At 50.9% G+C, this 18,762-nt stretch overlaps 1 protein-coding gene across 1 annotated transcript in view; it reads right to left on the bottom strand.

Moving 5' to 3' along the window:
* Positions 1–18,762, bottom strand: part of TNRC18 (trinucleotide repeat containing 18) — a 119,073-nt gene that overhangs the window by 47,681 nt on the left and 52,630 nt on the right. Inside the window, 6 exon segments of the mRNA XM_004391392.1 lie at positions 3,767–4,042; positions 7,603–7,966; positions 9,599–9,770; positions 11,512–11,640; positions 11,854–11,990; positions 12,827–13,002. Coding sequence (XP_004391449.1) covers positions 3,767–4,042; positions 7,603–7,966; positions 9,599–9,770; positions 11,512–11,640; positions 11,854–11,990; positions 12,827–13,002 — 1,254 coding nt within the window.

The following is an 18,762-nucleotide window of genomic DNA, read 5'->3' as shown; positions in this document are numbered from 1 at the left end:
CATGAATCCAACAAGAGCAGGTAGGCAGGAGGCATCCGAGGGGCTAAGTCTGCCTGTTACATGCCACGGCCAGGGTCCCGCCAGGAAAAGCTGAGGGGCAGATGCCACACTCGGGTCTGTGTACTCGCCTCAGGGTGCCCACCTGCCCCAGGGACCTGGGTGGAGACGGTGACTCATAGGCTAGAGGCCAGGGGCAGGCCTGGATGGCGACCGTCCTGCCAGAAAAGGCAGGAGAGAGAGTCTGAACTATCTCCTCTCTGCACTGTCTCCGGGGCAGGGAGCCGACTGGCTCTGGGGAACAGAGGGGCAAAGAGAAGACGGCCAAATCCACGTTCTCCTGCCACCCTCAGGAGTGCCAATTAGGGCAGGGGTCCTTTGTGTGTGCCCAGTTACAGAGAAAGCCCAGGTCCCTGCTGTGATGAGCTGAAGGATTACATCAAGGGGTGGAGAGAGGAAGAGGCAGAAAGGGGGGTCTGTTAGGAGGAGCGTGAGGCAGGGAGGGGCGCGGTCTCCAGAGCAATGGATGGCACAGGATGGAGAGGCCAGCGGGCAGGCGGCAGGGGGGCAGGCAGACAGTGCACACGTGCGATCCATTCACATGGTGACGTCACATGGTTCGTCTCCGCCCAGAGGGCCACAGCGGCAAAGCAGGCTAAGTGTGGGCAGACTTCCCACAGCACCTGGGTCCCCCCATCGGTCCTGCCTGGACCTGGCCAATTCGAGAAGTGGGGCTGGCAGGGGACTGGCTGGGGTGGAGGCATGGGGCTGGACTTGTGGCCAGAAGGTTTCCCTTCCAAAGACCCCCTTCCCTGTCTGCTCAAGTGTGGAGACTCCAGAACTCCAGGAATTGTGGGAGAGGGGAGGGACTGGGCTGGCTCCGGCCCTGGAACATTCTGCCCAGAAATTTCAAATGTGGGCAGGGTTATGAAACTTGGACATCAGATCCCAGAAAGCCAGGAGCAGCCCAATCCCAGCTCCTTGGAACTGAAGAAGAGCGTTTGGGAGGCAAAAGCCAAAAAGGGGTGTGATTTCCGCAAAGCGGAGGCACCATTTTTGAAGTGCAACAAGCTTCCCAAGGTGGCAGGTTTGCTAGGGCCAGTGTGGTGCATAAGCCACGGAGGTTCAGAGCCTGCAACATCTCATCTCCTGGTGGGGGGCTGGGAACCACAAAAACCCTTCTGGAGTTATCCACCCACCAGGCAAAAGAGCTAGCCAAGGGTGGGGAAAAATACCCCAACAAAGAAACCCAAGGAAATGCAGAAAAAGTTTTTCCTTTTTTTTTTAAATCTTGGATCTGTATGTGTGGGGTTGGCTGTTAGAACTTGGTTTGGTTTCCCCAAACCCAAGAAATGGCCAAGGAGACCTCCTGCTGTCATACCCAGTGGGGGCACACCCCAAGGAGGGGAGGTATAGAGGGGACAGAAAGAAAAGGGTTTTGCCTACCTACGGAGCAACGAGCCGGGCTGGGGCTCAAGCTTGGGGACCTGCTGCGCTGTCTGCCTACTCCCAGCCTCCACTTTGCGTCCAGAGTGCAGCGTGAGAGCAAATGCAAGAGACCGAAACAGACATTCAAAGCATCATGGGTAGGGATCAAGGGTGAAGGGATGGTCAAGCTGCTGGGGGAGAAGCAGACACACTAGAAAAGCCAAGCCAATTAAGGGTTTTAGTACTGGGGGTCAGTAAGGCCCTATTACCCAAATATCCCTTTTCAAGACCTGACCAGAGGTCTGTTTGCAAGGGGGCAACCAAGTCAGCGTCTCAAGCCAGGGGGCCTCATCCCCCTCCCCTCACTCCCTCTGCTCTAGGATCTGGGTTCTCACGGGGTGGACACAGGTCTTGTCCCCTGGTGCTGCCGTGTCCACCTCTGGGTTAGGACCCCCAGCTCCTTCTACCCACTTCTTCCTAAGAACTTGGGAGGTCATCTGCTTCAATGTGGGAGCTGAGCTCGGGCAGGAGGGTGCAAAAACTGTGGAGCCAAACCCTGGCTTTAGGAGAGAAGGGAAAAAAGGGTGCTTGGGGGAGGAGCCATGGGCACCCAGCCAAGTTTGGGGAGGGAGGTTCGGCAGCAGAGAGAGGGGGATGGGAAACCAACCAGACTCTCCCCAGAGGCCCCAGGCTGGGAGAGGCCTCAGAAACTAGGCTGGCTGGAGACATGGTGGTCTCTCTTCTTGCCCTGGCAGCGGCCCAGGAAACCGTGAGCCTGTGCTGTGCCATTTCCTGGTCACCCAAATGGGTCTCTGCCAGTTTGGAGGGGAGGTGTGGAAAGGAAGAAGGTAGACCAGGAATATGAGAGCAAGGCTGGAGAACAGGGCCGTGCAGCCCCAGGGACCTCTTCTACATCTGGCTCAAGCAAGTTCGTGTCCAGATATGCCAGGACATGCCCCGGACATGCCCCGGAGCCTGGCTCAAGCAGCACCAAGGGTCAAGAATTTGACATCCAGGTGCTGCTCCCCAGGCTTGGGGATTCCTCTGGCCCTAACTGGACTCTGCCCTGAAGCAAACCCTACAACTGGGGCTAGGACACGTTTCCCAGGTTTCACTTGCTCCTGCTTCTTGGGACATTTTTGATTGCAAGAGCTGAAGGGTATCAGACATGTCTAACCCCAGAAGTCCAATTCTGAGATTAAAAGAAGTCAGAGCCAGAAGGTTCTCAGGGCTTACCGAGTCTGACCCTTTCTTTTTATAAGGGATGTGAAAGAGGCCCCCTGGCTGAGGCAGGGGCTGAGGAGAGGCCAAACCAGGCCGCTGGACTCCCAGACCAGTGCTCTTTCTGAAGCCCCACGCTGTGTCCCTCAGCATGGCCATGAAGCCAACGCTTTCTCATTTAAAAAAATACAAAGGACATCCAACTGTCTTGCCCCTGCACTGCCCACATGCCCCTCAAAACAGAAATCCATGTTGGGACACAAGTGTTGGCAAATAGTTCTCAACCAGTGCTGGGTCGAATTAGAGCTGAAGAAAATAAAAGACAAACAAGCAGCTCAAAAAAATAAAAAGATGATGCTGGCGGTGAAAGCAGTTGACTTTAAACCTGCAAAATGGAATGAATGCCAATAGCTACTAGGGATATTTGAATAATAGAGAAAAGCGGTAGACTGCATTAATTCCATCGCTACTCCTTTGGGGTGGTGAGGAGGAGGGGGAGGGAAGAGGAACAAAATGAAAGGAAGCATCAACCTAATTGTCTAGTAAGGACACAGCAAGAGAGACAAGGTACACGGGTTTAGTTAAAAATGAACTCGATATGTTTAATAAAGCTTAGTATTACCAAAATCGCGGTACAGACATCAAGTCACACGCCCACACGACAGAATTCCATTTACAAAATGTTCCTCAGGAAGCCTCCACCGGGCCGCCCATGCCAAAAGAGAACCCAACCCAAGCCTGTGGTCTAGGTGGGCAGAAAAAGTGAGAAGGAACTCAGGGTGAGGGAAGGGAAGGGCAGAGAGGAGGGAGAGTGGAGAAAGGTGAAGACTAAAAACCAGTCCATATAAAAGCTCAAAAAAAGCTAGCTGATGGTATTATCACAATGATACGAGTAAAAATAAAAACAAAAATAAAAAATAATTAGGCAAATAAGGCAGGCTACGCTGCCAAGAACCAAGATGGCTGCCCTTCCTGTGGCCATCCAAGATGGATGACCTCAGCATCTGCCATCTCTCTCCTGTGGGCATGCTCTCTCGATCTCTCTTTCTTTCTCTCTCTCGCTCTCACTCACTCTCTCGCTATAAAATATGGAAGGTATTTTGTGTTTTGAGCTAGTAACCTTGGTCAAACGAGTCCTCCGAAGAGTCGCTGAAGGAGGAACGAGTGTCGGCCTCTCGGAGCAGCAAACAAAATGGCTGCTTCCTGTTGGCGGCCGGCTTGGGTTTCAGAGTCCGGGTGGCCACTAGGCCCCGCTTGGCCAGCTTGGGGCCTCCGGTGGGCTTGCTGTTCTTGGCCACCATGCCACACAGAAGGGAAGATGTCAATTTGGAGCTGGAGGGGCCTTGCCCAGACCACTCATCCTTCAGGAATTCCTCATCTTCCTCGGAGTCGGTATCTGCAGTCAAAGTAGTTTTTAATAGAGATAAGTCACAGACGCTGGGGGAAGGGTTGGTGTCTTTACTTTATTGCTTTTAGTGGTTTGGGGAACATACTGGTGCAAGCCAGAGTAGAGAGGTCCAGATAACTGCTGGCCATGGAAAAAAGCTTGGTTACGCCACAGGCTCTCCTCCCTGGCCTGGGCCTCTTGCCTTTCACCTGGGGAGGCCTCCAAGCTGCAGGCCTCACGTAGCTGGTCTTTCGTGTGCTTGGAGTCGGGCCCATTCTAGGCTGGACGCTGCCAGCATCACCCACCATCAGTCACTTCAGCGAACACCAGAGGTGAGGCAGCCTTCCCAGGCACAGGGGGGTCATGGTGGTCACTGCCGGTTACCTCCTATCCCCAGGACTGCACCTAGTCCAGGGGCTCCTTTTGGGGAAGGACATGACCCAAGGGGAAAAGAGCTCAACCAAAGCTCTTCTCCCCAAAATACAGGCACCCAGAGGCAAGTTGGAGCTGCCTCATGTGGACTCCAATTACGTACATCTCTTCTTCCCAACTCCCCAATCAATGACATTAGATTGAAACCAGCCATGGAGAGAGTATTTGCACCAAGGTAATTGGCAAACAATTACAAGTCGGGGGTGGGGGGTTTCTTTTGGAGGGCTGGCTGACCAGCTCACCACTGCTGCCTTCCCCTCTGCTGAGTCTTCAGCCTGTGTGGTTGCAGCCAAAGGTTTTCAAACTTTCCTGGCAGAAGGCCAACCAACTTTGGCGAGAGGAACTGCCACAGGGGAATAGTGCTGGTCCCTTCCAACCCTGCCCCAAACACACTCACAGCCTTTGTATCTGTTTTACATATTGGGCTGCCAAACAAGATTGCGTTGGAAAAAGGGCTCCACAGCCAAAGACTGTAATCTCTTGATCTGGCACAATCCATACAGAACGTGAGGAATGTTAACAAATGCAGCTACAGCGGTGGATTTTCCAAGGCAAGAAAAACTGCACAGGGGGGTTGGGAGGTAGGTCTCTGGCTGCTTCCACAAACATCTACACTTTCCACTCCAACCAAGACCAGTCACAAGGATGGCCTGGCAACTCAGGGGCAGGAAAAGTAACACCAAGCTGCCATCCTCTGCCCACCCCTAACCATAGTTCTCATGTTCTCCTCCAACACCTGCCCTTCATGAGGTCACATCCCAGGCTAAAGACTCCTGTGGATGACTGTCTTCCCACAAGAACCCACCAGTCATGCAACCTGCCCCCTCCAACCCAAACTGAAAGAATAAAAAGGTGCCACTGTCTCATCCCCGTCTGTCAGTACAGCAGCTCTCTGCTGGAAAGCACAGCCCCCAACCTCTTTCAAACCTTGTACTCTCATTAGCCTAGAAGTACAAAAAAGCAAATTAAAACATTGTTTTTGATTAAAACAAAAACAAAGATAGGAGCTCTATCCACAGCCAGTGGCATACTATAGCCATCCTCTAGTTAGAGATAGTCCTTCTGACTTCCTTGTTGCAGTTTGAACCCATTTCTCTTGCCTAGAGAGTCCGTGGGTGGCGCAAATTGTTAAGCACTCGACTACTAGCCAAAAGGTTGGCTGTTTGAATCCACTCAGAGGTGCCTCGGGAAAAAGGCCTGGTGATCTGCTTCCAAAACGTCGCAGCTTTGAAAACCCTATGGAGTACGGATCTACTTTGACACGCACGGGGTCACCATTAGTTGGAATTGACTCAACAGCAACTGGCTCTCTTGCCTAGACAGTGGTGTTTTAGATGAAAGCAAAACCAGGTTACATTGACAACTGTGAACATTCCTTCACATGCAAACACACACACATACAAACACCTGGCTACAGGAGACTCACCAGCTCACAGCACTACAAAGACCTCAGGGACAGAGCTAATCTCGACCTCTAGCTCCACACCATGCACTCCCACCTGTAAATGGGAATAGTGAGGACTCCTCCAGCAACCTGCCAGGCCACACTCATAGATCATGCTTCCCTGGAAGATCAAAGGAGCAGTAATCTCCTCCCCACCCTCGTTCTGCACCATCTGATAACATCTAAGATAGAGCAAAGGAAACCCTTCTCCTCTCCTTCACAGCTACAAGTCTCTGCAACTGCCCCTTTCTACTTGTGCCCACACCGTGCCCAGAAATCTGGGCAGTGCTATTCTGACCACACCCACATCAATCAGCGGGGCACAGGAGCTATGTCAGCCTTGCCTGTCCACAGCACTCATCCTCACCACAGAAGGCAGAAAAGAGAGGCTCACCTCATGCCCATCTAAGCGTCAGACAAGAGCACAAACATAATCACGAATGAACAAGAGCATGAACATGAGAAAATAACCACAGCTTAATCCTAGGTCAGGTGCCACACTGAGCTTTACACGCGTGGGCTCACTTAAGGCTAACATCAGCCCTGCTAGGCAGATAAGGATATCTGGACTCCAGATCAATAAAAGTTTTAATTTCTTTCCTTAAGAAAACAATTTTATTGTAACATTAATTTGCACTTTGATATTCAAACTCTGCCCAATGAGCCAGCCAGAGCCAGTCAAAAGCTAGAGGTACACAGCAGCAGGCAGGTGCCAAGGAAAAAGCCCTGCACCCCAGCTAGAATGAACAAGGCTGACCCGTTCAGAATCCAAGAAAGCCCTCCTGGCATTCCTGTAACTGCAACATACTTGGTACCTATCTGTACCTAAGGTGTTCCATCAACAAATACTTACTGAGCACCTACTACACCCTCCAAACCACAAAAGGCCATGGAGGGAGGCCACTGGTTGAGCCAAGGCTGTCTTCCTCAGGAAAACCACAAGGGCACAGTCTGAGTTCTCAGTGAAGGAGCCCCAATATGGTAATCTCGAATTACATATAGCTATTAAAATGAAAATTCAAAAGAATTAAATAAATTCAGCTCTTTGGGTCCATGAGCCAAATTTCAAGTACACAATAACTATATGTAGCTAATGGCTATCATACTGGACAACACAAATATAGAGTGTTTCCAGAAGGTTCTATCGGACAGTAGAATCAGGCCAACCTAGGTATACCCAGCTCCAACTCTCCCTACCCAAAGGGCACACATTTTACTTAGGCCCTCCCCCAGCCTCAAGGTCAATAAATACTGTTTTTACTAACACACATGATGCAAGGGCTATAGCATTTAATGTCGCTACACGTTTGTCTGGCCCCAAAGGACAGAGCGTTTCCTAAGGACAGGCAGGGCCCGGCCATCTCTATCACCCTCACGCACTCCGCAAACCCTGCGACTCTCAAGTCGTCCAAACTGATAACGTCCGGCAAACAAGCGGAGAGCAAGGGTTGGCAGGCGGCTTCCACTCCCAACCGCCAATCATGGGCAGCCAAGCCCATTACCCACCAATCACAGGCGTTTCCCTATCACGGGCACTTCCGCTTCCGGCGCCCCCCCCCCCCGCCCGCCTGAAACCAGTGCAGAGAGACAGAAACAAAGAAGGTTTCGACTGACCCAAAGAAAGACAAAGAGAAGGAGAAAGAAAAAACAGAAGAAACGGCCGGAGGCGGCGCAGCGCCCTTCCGCTACTTACTGTAGGAGTAGCTGCTCACTTCCGAGGCGAATGGGGAATGGGCCGACTTGGATGGGCCTCTGGCCTTGAACCCCACCTCCATCTTCCTGGTTTTGGCAGCCCTTTTGTGTTTACCTTCTCTGGAGGCTTTCAGAGACAGGCTGAGGCCTTTGGCCAGGGCTTTTCTGTCCTTGCTGAGCAGGCTGTCATAAGGAGTCAAGTACCTGCTACAGCCCCCGCTAGTTTTCGATTTCCCCCCAGCATTGTCCGAAAACTTGAAGGACGAGGACTTCAACTTGTCCTGCTTGGTGAGGGAGAGGGCCTTGTCTAGCTTGCTTGCCAGTTGCTCCTGGTCGCTGGCCATCTTCTTCTTCTTAATTTTCAGCTGGAGAGGAAGTTGGGTCATAGGTTAAGACGTGGCAAAATGGCAGAGGGGTTTCAGGGCGCTCTGTGACTTTTGTAAAGGTGCTTAGCTTCTCTTAGCCTCAAGTTTTAAACTGCAAAATAGGGAGCGTTATGTATGGGCAGCACTGGGCTGTGCTGAAGATGGATGGAGATAAGGCACATAGAGCTCTTACCACAATGCCTGGAACAAGCTAACCCCTTATTAAGTAGCTGCTACTGTGGTTACAATTATCATTCGCACTGACACTTCCACTCTGGCTTTCTGGTGCCTCCTAGGGAACTGCTTAGGCAAGCCAAGCTCACCATGAGCTGGAGAAGGCAGCTGGATTAAAGGAGGAGGAAGGGAACCAAGATGGAAAAACCAGATTGTAGCAGGGTGGATCTGCTAATCTCAACCACCTAAGCCAGCTGAAGAAGATGGCTGCACGGTCTAAATCAGCACATCCAACTAAATGTGCAGAAGCTGCCAAGAAAGTACCGTGCATGTGCCGTGGCTGCATGAAGCAGAAAGAATGATTAGAGATTTCTCAGATTAAATTCCTGCTTGCAGCTCTGCAGCAAGGGTAGCCATTTGTTGAAGTGAAATGTGCCATTTCAAAGCCATTAATGCTTCTCATTTGAACATTTAATCTCCATTTTCTTTAATCGGGTAGCATTTCATAAGGAGGAGAAAAGCTGGGACAGCATTGTTTAAACAACACAAGTATCCTTCACAATTTGAGGGTAAAAAGGATCCAGCGGTGCAAACTGGCTGTCTTTCCCCCTTCTGCATCTGGTCTCCCTATGTGAGTATTCCTGATGACCAGATCAACCAAAACAGTCCCTTCCCACAGCTTCCTAGGGAGGGATGACAAGGTGGACTAGTATTTAGAGATGCGCCTTAAGTGGATGATTCCAACGCTCTGCAGAAATAAGAAAAATCAAGGAGTTGGCGCTCACCCATCACCCCTGGAATGTTCACAGAGGAAATTATAGTGGCATCAGCCCTTGTTCCTTAGAACTGCAGAACGGTGAAGCTGCTCATTAAGCAATTACACTGTTCAACAACAGAATAATTGTATTAGTTGCTTAAGAATGTGCAGTCTCCTTGCTTGGCTTCAGCAAAGGGTCATGTAGATGTGTCAGAGGGGATGGAGCTTCCAGTCCCAGCTCAGCCTCCGAGGCTGTGTTAGTTTGGTAAGTCCCTGATCGCCTCTGGGCCTTAACTTCCCCCTCTCTACAATAAAAATGTTCCTGGGTGGCAGAGTTTGCACTCGACTACTAACCTAAAGGTTGGCAGTTCGAACCCACCCAGAGGCACCATGGAAGAAAGGCCTGGCAATCTGCTTCCATAAAGATGACAGCCAAGAAAACCCCAAGGAGCAGTTCTACTCTGTAACACATGGAGTTGCCATGAATAGGAATCGATTCGATGGCAGTGGGTTTAGTTGGGTTTTTTTGGTACAGTAAGAAATATGGAACAAGAGTCGTTCTGACACTGGGACAGTCATTTCTAGGACTTCTGTACTGCAGTAGGGGCCAACAGACCTGCAAAGGGGGCGTGAACTCCAGCACACCCCCCAGGCCTCCTGCCTTGAGGATGTGAGCACACCCAGGAGACGGGGTCACTGACCTGGCTCATGAAGTCAGAGGAGGTTTCGTGTTCATCCCAAGTCTGGCTCCTGCCCCTCGCTTTCCCATTTCCAATGAGAGCATCATGTTCCTCCTCAGCCCCCTTGTGTCTCTTCCTTATCCCCGCTCCCAGCTCGAAGTCATCGGATGTCAGCAGGGACTTGCTGCTCAGCCTGAAACCCAGATGCATCACTGGTCAGCACCCTGGCCAGGCAACATGCACAGGCTTGGGGGCCACCCTCGCGGCCCTGCAGGGCTCGACGCTGGATGCTGCAGCACACGCAGAGATGACAGGGACAAATCCGGGATATTGGTGAGTGAAGCAGAATGAGAGTTTCGTGTGAAAGAGAAACTTCAAGTCAACATCCTCTGCTGGTCTCTTCTCTCGTGCTCCTTCACACACACACACACACACACACACACGCATCTCTGTATGGTTAGGTACCTCTTTAACAAAATGCGCCAAGAACAAGGATCAGAAATGCCAGAGAAATCCACCAAGACAGGAGGAGGGGAGAGGATTAAGCTCAAGAGGCTTTGATGAAGGACCATTCACTGGTCTCCTGTATCGGAATATACGGTACCCTGCCTTGAGCTAAAGCTTCATGAGTAATTATAATAAAAGCAACTAGTTTTTATTTGGTGCATAATGTGTGTCCTATAAGGAGCCCTGGCTGCACAATGGTTAAGCACTCAGATTCGAATGGAAAGGTGGGCAGTTAGAACCCACCCAGAGGGAGAAAGACCTGGCCATCTGCTTCCATTAAGATTACAGCCTAAGAAACCCTATGGGGCAGTTGTACTCTGTCACAAGGGGTCGCTATGAGTTGGAATCGACTCGAGGACACCTAACAAAAATACGTGCCCTGCACTGTTCAGCCGTTTTATATTTCACACTGCCCAACAATGCTGTACGTACTACATTTTATAGATGATGACACTGGGGCTCAGATGAGCTAATGATGGGCCAAGGTCGCAGAGTGATGTGGTGGAGCTGGGACTCAAAAGCAGGAAGTTCACCCAACTCAAGGGGCCAAACTGCCCGTGAGGCCCACACTGCCAGCAGCCCCACCTCTGGCTGTCTTTCCCAGGAGCCCCTTTCCTTCCCAACAGTGGCTGATGATGAGGTGTATCTTCCTCTTGCCTTCCTCTCTTCAGTCAGGAACATCCCAGGAGGTTCCATGCAAGACAAGGGGGCCCATGGGGCCATTGTCTCCTGGGAAGACCTGTGCTATCCCACTGCCTCCCCCTGAGCCTTCCAAAGGCACCTGGGGGTCCCTCTGCTTCCACTGGGCCATGTAGTGTCCACCCGCCTGATGTCCCAGGCTGAGGGACACTCTGGCCCTGTTCTGATGGGTCTCATTTGGCTCGCGCTACCCAACACCCAGGGAGAATCAAAGCATCTCCCCTGTCTATCGGGGCTCCCACTGGAGGCAGCATCCAGGAAAACCTCCAGGAGGTGTCACACGAAGCTTCTGCTGCTGCCCAAGGAGCCTGTCCCCACGGTGCTCGAAGGAGGCGCCCCTGGCAGCAGGGAGTAGTAGCAGAGAGGCCGAGTCAGGTGCCACAGGGGCAGGTGCTGCATGGAGAAGAGCAGGAGCAGGTCCCTAGCCATGGAGGACGCAGACGTGGCAGGAAGATGATGGACGGCTCAGCACTCAGGTTGTGGCATGAAACAGGCTCCCACTGGGATCCTTCCTCCCGCACTCAGTCAGCCTGTCCCTCCGCCACTCCTCGTTCACCCTCCAGGCCCAGGCACTGTGCTCCCTGGGAGCTACGTTCCAGGCAGGCCAAGCCCAAGGGACCCGAGGTCCCACGGGCCAGCCGCAGGAGCGCAGGGGCCGCCGGGCCCTAGGCGGTCTCCTCCCCTCCGAGCTCTGTGCAGCCCCCGACCCACCGAGGGGCCAGCCTTACTTTCCGCTACTGTCGCGGCTCTTCCCTCTCTTGCGGGGGGGCGACAGGGCGCTCAGGGCGTGGGTCCGTTTCCGCGGCCTGCCAGGGCCTCTGCGTGCCAAGCTTCTATGGGGGTCCTCGCGCCTGTCCCTTAAAGAGAATCACACGCTTGGCTGTGAACCTGGGAGGGCGGGGGGGCACGGAGAAAGGGCGCACAGTGCGCACACATCACCCAGGTCCACACACACGGAACACACCCATGCGACCGCACGTCTGAGCGCCAGCACCCAAGGCGCTCCGAGCAGGCCCTGCACTGCCTAACCTGGCCCGGCGGGCAGAGGGCTGCGGCGGGGGCATACTCACTCGCAGTCCCGGCGCCGCTGCAGCTTCACCAGCTCACGCTGCTTCTCCTTGTACTGCCGCTGCACCTCGGCCAGCCGCATGCGGAAGTCCAGCTCCATGGCGTCCATACTCTCCAGGGAGGACTTCATGGCATACATCTGCAGAGGGCGAGGGAGAGCAGCAGGGTGGGATGAAGGGTGCTGGCAGCTTGGGCCCACAGACTCCTGGCCTGCTCCCAGGCCCCCTTCCACAATTGGGACACATGCGCTAATGGTGAGAAGCAAGGGCTTTGGGGTCACAGAGACCCCCAGCATGAATCCTCCTTCCTGCCGCTGACTAGCTGTGGCCTGGAGCAAAGTGCAGGCTCCTCACCTTGAAGATAAATCAGCTGCCGTGGAGTCGATTCCAACTCACATTGACCCCGTGTATGTCAGAGTAGAACTGTGCTCCACAGGATTTTCAACAGCTGATTTTTCAGAAACAGACCGCCAGGCCTTTCTTCCGAGGCTCCACTGGGTGGATTCGAACTGCCAACCTTTCAGCGTGCAGCCAAGTGCATTACCGTTTGCACCACCCAGTGACTCTATCTTGAAGACAGGCCATGATACCGACTCTGCAGGCTTGTCCCAATGCTACATTAGCTCACATATGAAAGCACAGCCCACTGCCTTCAACCACTGCCTCATATGCCGGGCTATTTTATATGTGGGGGCTCAGACCCTGCAGGCAGGAAATGGCAGAGCCAAGTCTGGCCCCCAGGTCTGCCTTCTCCATGATTAGCATGCATGCTAGGAGGCATGCTGACAGGTTATCAGATGGGTAAACTGAGGCACAGAGAAGGGGAAGGGCAGCATGGTAAGTCAGGGGCAGAAGCTGGGTGCAGGTCGGGCCCTTCTGACACGAAAGCCAGACAGGCCCCAGCCGACACAGCATCTCTGGAAAAGACCTCCACCCCACCCCACCCTGCCCCGCCCACCCCAGGCCAGACCCTCACCCGCTCCTCCTTCTTCTGCATCCAGCTGTACTTCTTGTTGGGGTTCAGCTCACGGGGCAGCCGCAGGCTCTTGAGTGGGTCCACAAATGGGCTGTCCAGCACCTCCTGCAGCATGTGGCTACTGGCTGCCAGCAGGCTCTCCAGTGAGGGCCGTGTCGCCACACCCCGCTCCGCACCTGCAGACACGACCAGGTGAGCCCATGCAGCAGAGGGGTCTGGCCCACAGGCATGGCAGCAAGTACCCCTCTGGCCCCAAACAGGCCAGGCAGAGGCCAGAGTGAGCCACAGGGTGCCACCAAGATCTGACTGGACCAAGGCCTCCCAAGATTGGGAACTAGTGCTAAGAGGTGAGAAGACAGAGGCACAGCATGGCCTGAGGGTGCTGACAACAGAAGGACCCAGGAGAGCCGCCCCAGGCCAGCAAGAGGGTCTTTGCAGGAACACGGCTCTCTTTTTTTGCTCTTCTGTACTTAAATCTTCCCAGGATGAATATGTATGGGTTTCATCAAGAGAAAAAAACAAACCCAAAATTAAAAAGAGCCCTAAATTGTAAAATATGTGCACACGCTAAAAAATGCAAACCAAGCAGAAAGGTGCAAAAGCCTTCCTCCTCCCCAATCCACAGGTCTCTACCGGGAGGGTACCACTGTTGATGGTTGCTTGTAGAAGGTTCCAGAAAAAGCTGTATAGACTCAAATATTTGTGACATACATGGACATCATTTTTTTTTAAATATACAAATGGTATCAATCAATACAGACTGCATCACACTTGGCTTTTTTCTACCTAACCTCTTTCATATTGGCACATAACAAACAGATCCACCTTCATCCATGAACCTTGTAAAATCACTTTTTCTGTAGCTCAAAAGCATTGGAATGTTGGCAATTTTTATACAGCTGAATCTAACAGCAATTGCCTAGAATTCTCTTGCGGTGCTGTGTTGATCTGCTTCTGTAGAGATTATCACCAAGAAAACCCTATGGGGCATTTGTTGACCTTGGTATGTTCACTGTGTGAAAATCTATCAAGTTGTCCATAACTCTTCTGCACTTTTATGTGTCCATGTTATACAGGTAGTCCCCAACTTATGACATATTCAAGTTATGACAAACTGCACTCATAACAGTCTCTTTTTTTGTACATTTTATTGTTAGTAATGTGCACTAGACACAATGCTGCAGCACGTAATCTGCTGATGTTATCATTCTCAGATGTTCACTCGCAGATGTTCAAAGATCAAATTTACAGAGATACTGGTAATAAAAGGCAATAATTAATGAAAACTAGACTTACGTCAGAACTGACTTCAAAACAAACCCTGTCGTAAGTCAGGGACTAACTGTACTTCAATACAGGCAAAACTAAAGAAAAGCAAAGAAGTGAGTGCCTTAAATTTAGGATAATGTTTACCTTTGGAGGAAAGAGAGGGAGCTATGATTGGCAAAAGTCATCACCCAGGTGACTTCCAGGGTGCTGACAATGTTCTATTTCTTGACCTGCGTGGTGGTTATACAGTTACTCTTTTAACTCCCTGAGGGACTGAATTGCTGGATGGAGGGCTGTTGGGACCATGGTCTTGGGGAACATCTAGCTCAATTGGCATGACACAGTTTATAAAGACAATGTTCTACATTCTACCTTGGTGAGTAGCGTCTGGGGTCTTAAAAGCCTGTGCGCAGCCATCTAAGACACTCCACTGGTCTCATCCCTTCGGGAGCAAGGGAGAATGAAGAGAACAGGATACAAGGAAAAGATCAGTCCGAAGGACTAATGGACCACAGCTATCAAGGCCTCCACAAGACTGAGTCCAGTACAGCTAGATGATGCCCAGCTACTACCACTGACTGCTCTGACAAGGATCACGACAGAGGGTACTGGACAGAGCTGGAGAAGGATGGAAAACAAAATTCTAACTCACAAAAAAAAAGACCAGATTTACTGACCTAAAGGAGACTAGAGAAACCCCGAGAGTATGGCCCCCAGACACCCTTTTAGCTCAGTGGTGCAGTCATCTCCGAGGTTCACCGTTCAGCCTGGGAGTGGACAGCCCCATAGAACCAAATGGGGCTAATGAGGTACAGCAGTCCAGCAACAAGGGCCAGAAGGCAGAAGGGGACAGGGAAGCTGGTGATAGGGAACCCAAGGTTGAGTAACGATAGTGTTGATGTGTTGTGAGATTGTTAACCATTGTCATAGGGCAACATGTGTACTAACTGTTAAATGAGAAACTATTTTGTTCTGTAAGCCTTCATCTAAAGTGAGAATAGCAGCACAACTGGAAGAGCGTAGTCACTGAACTGTGCATGTAGAAATTTTTGAAATGGTGTATCTTTGGCTATGTATATTTTCACCAAAAAAAAAAGGTCGAGAAAGGAGAGGGTTGACATGTTGTGGGGTTGTTAACCAATGTCATAAAACAATATGTGTACTACTGTTTCATGAGAAACTATTTGTTCTGTAAGCCTCCACCTGAAGTACAATAAAAAAACAACTGAATTATGTTTTACGTAGTTTTTTGCGTATATATATATTTACCATTAAAATGGTTTTTACAAGTAATACATTTCCAGGATATATCTGTAAAGCCAATAATACAAAATAAAATACGAAGTGCAAAAGCGGGAGAAAAAAAAAAGCCTATGGGGCAGTTCTACTCTGTCACATGAGGTTGCTATGAGTGGGAATCCACTCTGCAGCACACAACAACAATCTGTCTAAATATCCTCCAATGAAAGCATTTAGGTTGTCTCCAATTTATTTTTTTTGTAGTGGACAGACATATCCACAGCTAGGGACACACCTGGTAGGAACATTCCTGCCAGTGTGGTTCACTTACATGAAGGTATGTGTATGTTCAACCTACAATAAATATTTTCATGTGCCCTCCAGAAAGGGTGCCCCAATATACAATCTCAACCCTGATAAATGAGAGCTCGTTTCCATTTCTCCACAATCTCACTATCAAATGAAAAGGAACCCATGCTCATTGCAGCATTGTTCACAAAAGCAAAAAGATGGAAACAGGTTAACCTAAGTGCCCATCAACAGGTGAATGGCTAAACAAACTATGGTACATACAGACAATGGAATATTATGCAACGATGAAGAACAATGATAAATCTGCGAAGTATCTCACAACATGGATGAATCTGGAGGGCATTATGGTGAGTGAAATAAGTCAATCACAAAAGGATAAATACTGTATGAGACCACTACTATAAAAACTCATGAAAAGGTTTACACACAAAAAGAAACAATCTTTGATGGTTAGGAGGGAGGGGAGGGGTGGTAGGGAAAAACACTAAATAGACAATAGATAAGTGATAACTCTGGTGAAGGGTAAGACAGTACAAATACTGGGGAAGCCAGTACAACCTGTCCAAGGCAAGGTCATGGAAGCTCCATAGACACATCCAAACTCCCTGAGGAACCAAATTACTGGGCTGAGGGCTGTGGGGACCATGGTCTCTGGGAACATCTAGCTCAAGTGGCATAACATAGTTTATACTGAAAATGTTCTATATTTTATTTTAGTGAGTAGCATCTGAGGTCTTAAAAAGCTTGTGAGTGGCCATATTAGATACTCCACTGGTCTCACTGTCTGGAACAAGGGAGAATGAAGACAACCAAAGACACAAGATTAGTCCAAAGGACTATTGGACCAGAACTACCACGGCCTCCACCAGACTGAGTCCAGCACAACTGGATGGTGTCCCACTACCACCACCAACTGCTCTGACAGGGATCACAACAAAGCTGGAGAAAAACGTAGAACAAAATTCTAACTCACAAAAAAAAAGACCAGACTTACTGGTGTGACAGAAACTGGAGAAACCCCTAGAGTATAGCCTCCGGACATCCTTTTAGCTCAGTAATGAAGTCACTCCTGAGGTTCACCCTTCAGCCAAGGATTGGACAGGCCCATAAAACAAAACGAGACTAAAGGGGCACACCAGCCCAGGGGCAAGGACTAGAAGGCAGGAGGGGACAGGAAAGCTGGTGATTGGGAACCCAAGGTCGAAAACGGAGAGTGTTGACATGTCATGGGGTTGGTAACCAATGTCACAAAACAATGTGTACCAATCGTTTAAAGAGAAGCTAGTTTGCTGTGAAAACCTTCATCTAAAGTACAATAATTAAAAAAATTACAAATAAATAAAGTACAATTTAAAAATTTTCTTTAAAAGAATATACATGGAAAAGAAAGTGAGCTGCTTCTAATTTTCTACCGATGTTTTCTTTGTGATCTAATACATGATCAATTTTTGTGCATGCTCCTCGTGCGCCTGGGGAAAAAGCACATTCTCCGTTATCCGTATGTAAGTTCCATAAGATCTTCATTAATAATTGTTTAGGTGAGGGTTTCTCGACGTGGATACTGTGGACATTTTCTCAGGTTGTTCTCTGTCGGGGGTTGTTCTCTGCAGGGTGTTTAGCAGCACTGCTGGCCTCTACCCACTAGATGTCAGTAACACACCCTCCCCTAAGCTGTGACAACCACAAATGTCTCCAGACTTTGCCAAATGTCCGGGTGGGCGGGGTGAAATCACCCCTTGTTGAGAATTGCTGGTTTTGATCTTCTAGATCCTTAGGGAAACTGAAGCCACAAAGCAGAGACTCACACGAGCTCTGAGATATAAAACGAGCAGATTAGGCACAGAGAAGCAGGCAGAAATGGGGGACGATAGATGCCATGCTATATGAAGACTGCCAAGGAACCAAGGAACAGAGCTGAAAAGAGACAACGACCTTCCCCAGAGCCAATAGAAGAAAAGCCTTCCCCTAGAACCACCGCCCTAAATTCGGACTTCTAGCCTCCTGAACTGTGAGAAGACAGATTTGTTTGTTAAAGCCACCCACTTGTGGTATTTCTGTTACAGCAGTACTAGAAGACTAAGAATCGGGTATTAGATGAAAGCCTTCCAGCTCCCCAACAAGGATGATGTCTACGTATCCCCCACCCTACTTCCAGCTCTTCTGAGTCACAGGGGTCTTTGGTGCTGACAGACAAGGGGCTGGGCACAACCCTGTCAACCCCCTCATCCTCCAAAAAGCTGGCTTGCCGATGCTCCCCCTGCTGGCAGCAAGGGACACCTGGGGGACCGTTAAGCCTGCCTGGGGGCTCTACCAATGAGGGGGGCCTGGGAGGCGCCATGATGCTGCAAGCCAGGGCCAGGTGGGACTAGGGCAGCATCAGACGCCGAGGGCAGCTGAGAGAAGGAAGGGAGGCGGCCAAACGCCAGGCCACCCGGTCTGGTCTGACACGTCTGCGGGGAGCTGCACGCAGAGGGAAATAGGGACGGCCCCGGAGGCTCCGGAAATCAGGTGAAAGGTGGGAAAACTCGAACCAGGGCCCCAGAAGGCTGGGCCCTGCAGCATGACCCAGTACAGTTCACGGACCGGCCAAGAACCTCATCCTGGTCTGTGACACTTTCGGGGACGATGCTCACTCAGGAATGGAAGAGGACCCCCGAGTCCCTCCCCACCTTCTCCAGTGGTTACACACCACCTTCACACTGACACCAAATGCAGGTGCCCAGCCCCAACTCACCCCCAAGCTCCAGATCGCAGACCCAGCTCCACACCACACCCCACCGGGACACTGACAGGCAGCTCAAACCTTACATGCCCAAAACAGAACACCCGCAGCTTCCCCCCTAAAACCTGCTCCTCCCTCAGCCTCGCCCACCACTCCCCCTCAGTAACTGGCAAGTCTTCCCTGGGTCAGGCCCCAAACCTGGAGTCCCCCTTGTACACCCATCCAACCCACCAGCCAGCACAGCTGACCAGGGCTGGGTGTCCACGCCCAACTGAAACCCACGGTTCCTCAACTCCACCACCAACCCTATGCTGGCCACAGGCGCCAGCACCCAGGCCAGGCTATGGTCTGTTCACACAGCAGCTGAAACGACCCCATTTCCATCCAATTCTAT

The sequence above is a fragment of the Trichechus manatus genome, unplaced genomic scaffold (assembly GCF_000243295.1).
Source record: "Trichechus manatus latirostris isolate Lorelei unplaced genomic scaffold, TriManLat1.0 scaffold00077, whole genome shotgun sequence".
Taxonomy (NCBI): domain Eukaryota; kingdom Metazoa; phylum Chordata; class Mammalia; order Sirenia; family Trichechidae; genus Trichechus; species Trichechus manatus.
This window is presented reverse-complemented; position numbering and strand designations above follow the sequence as displayed.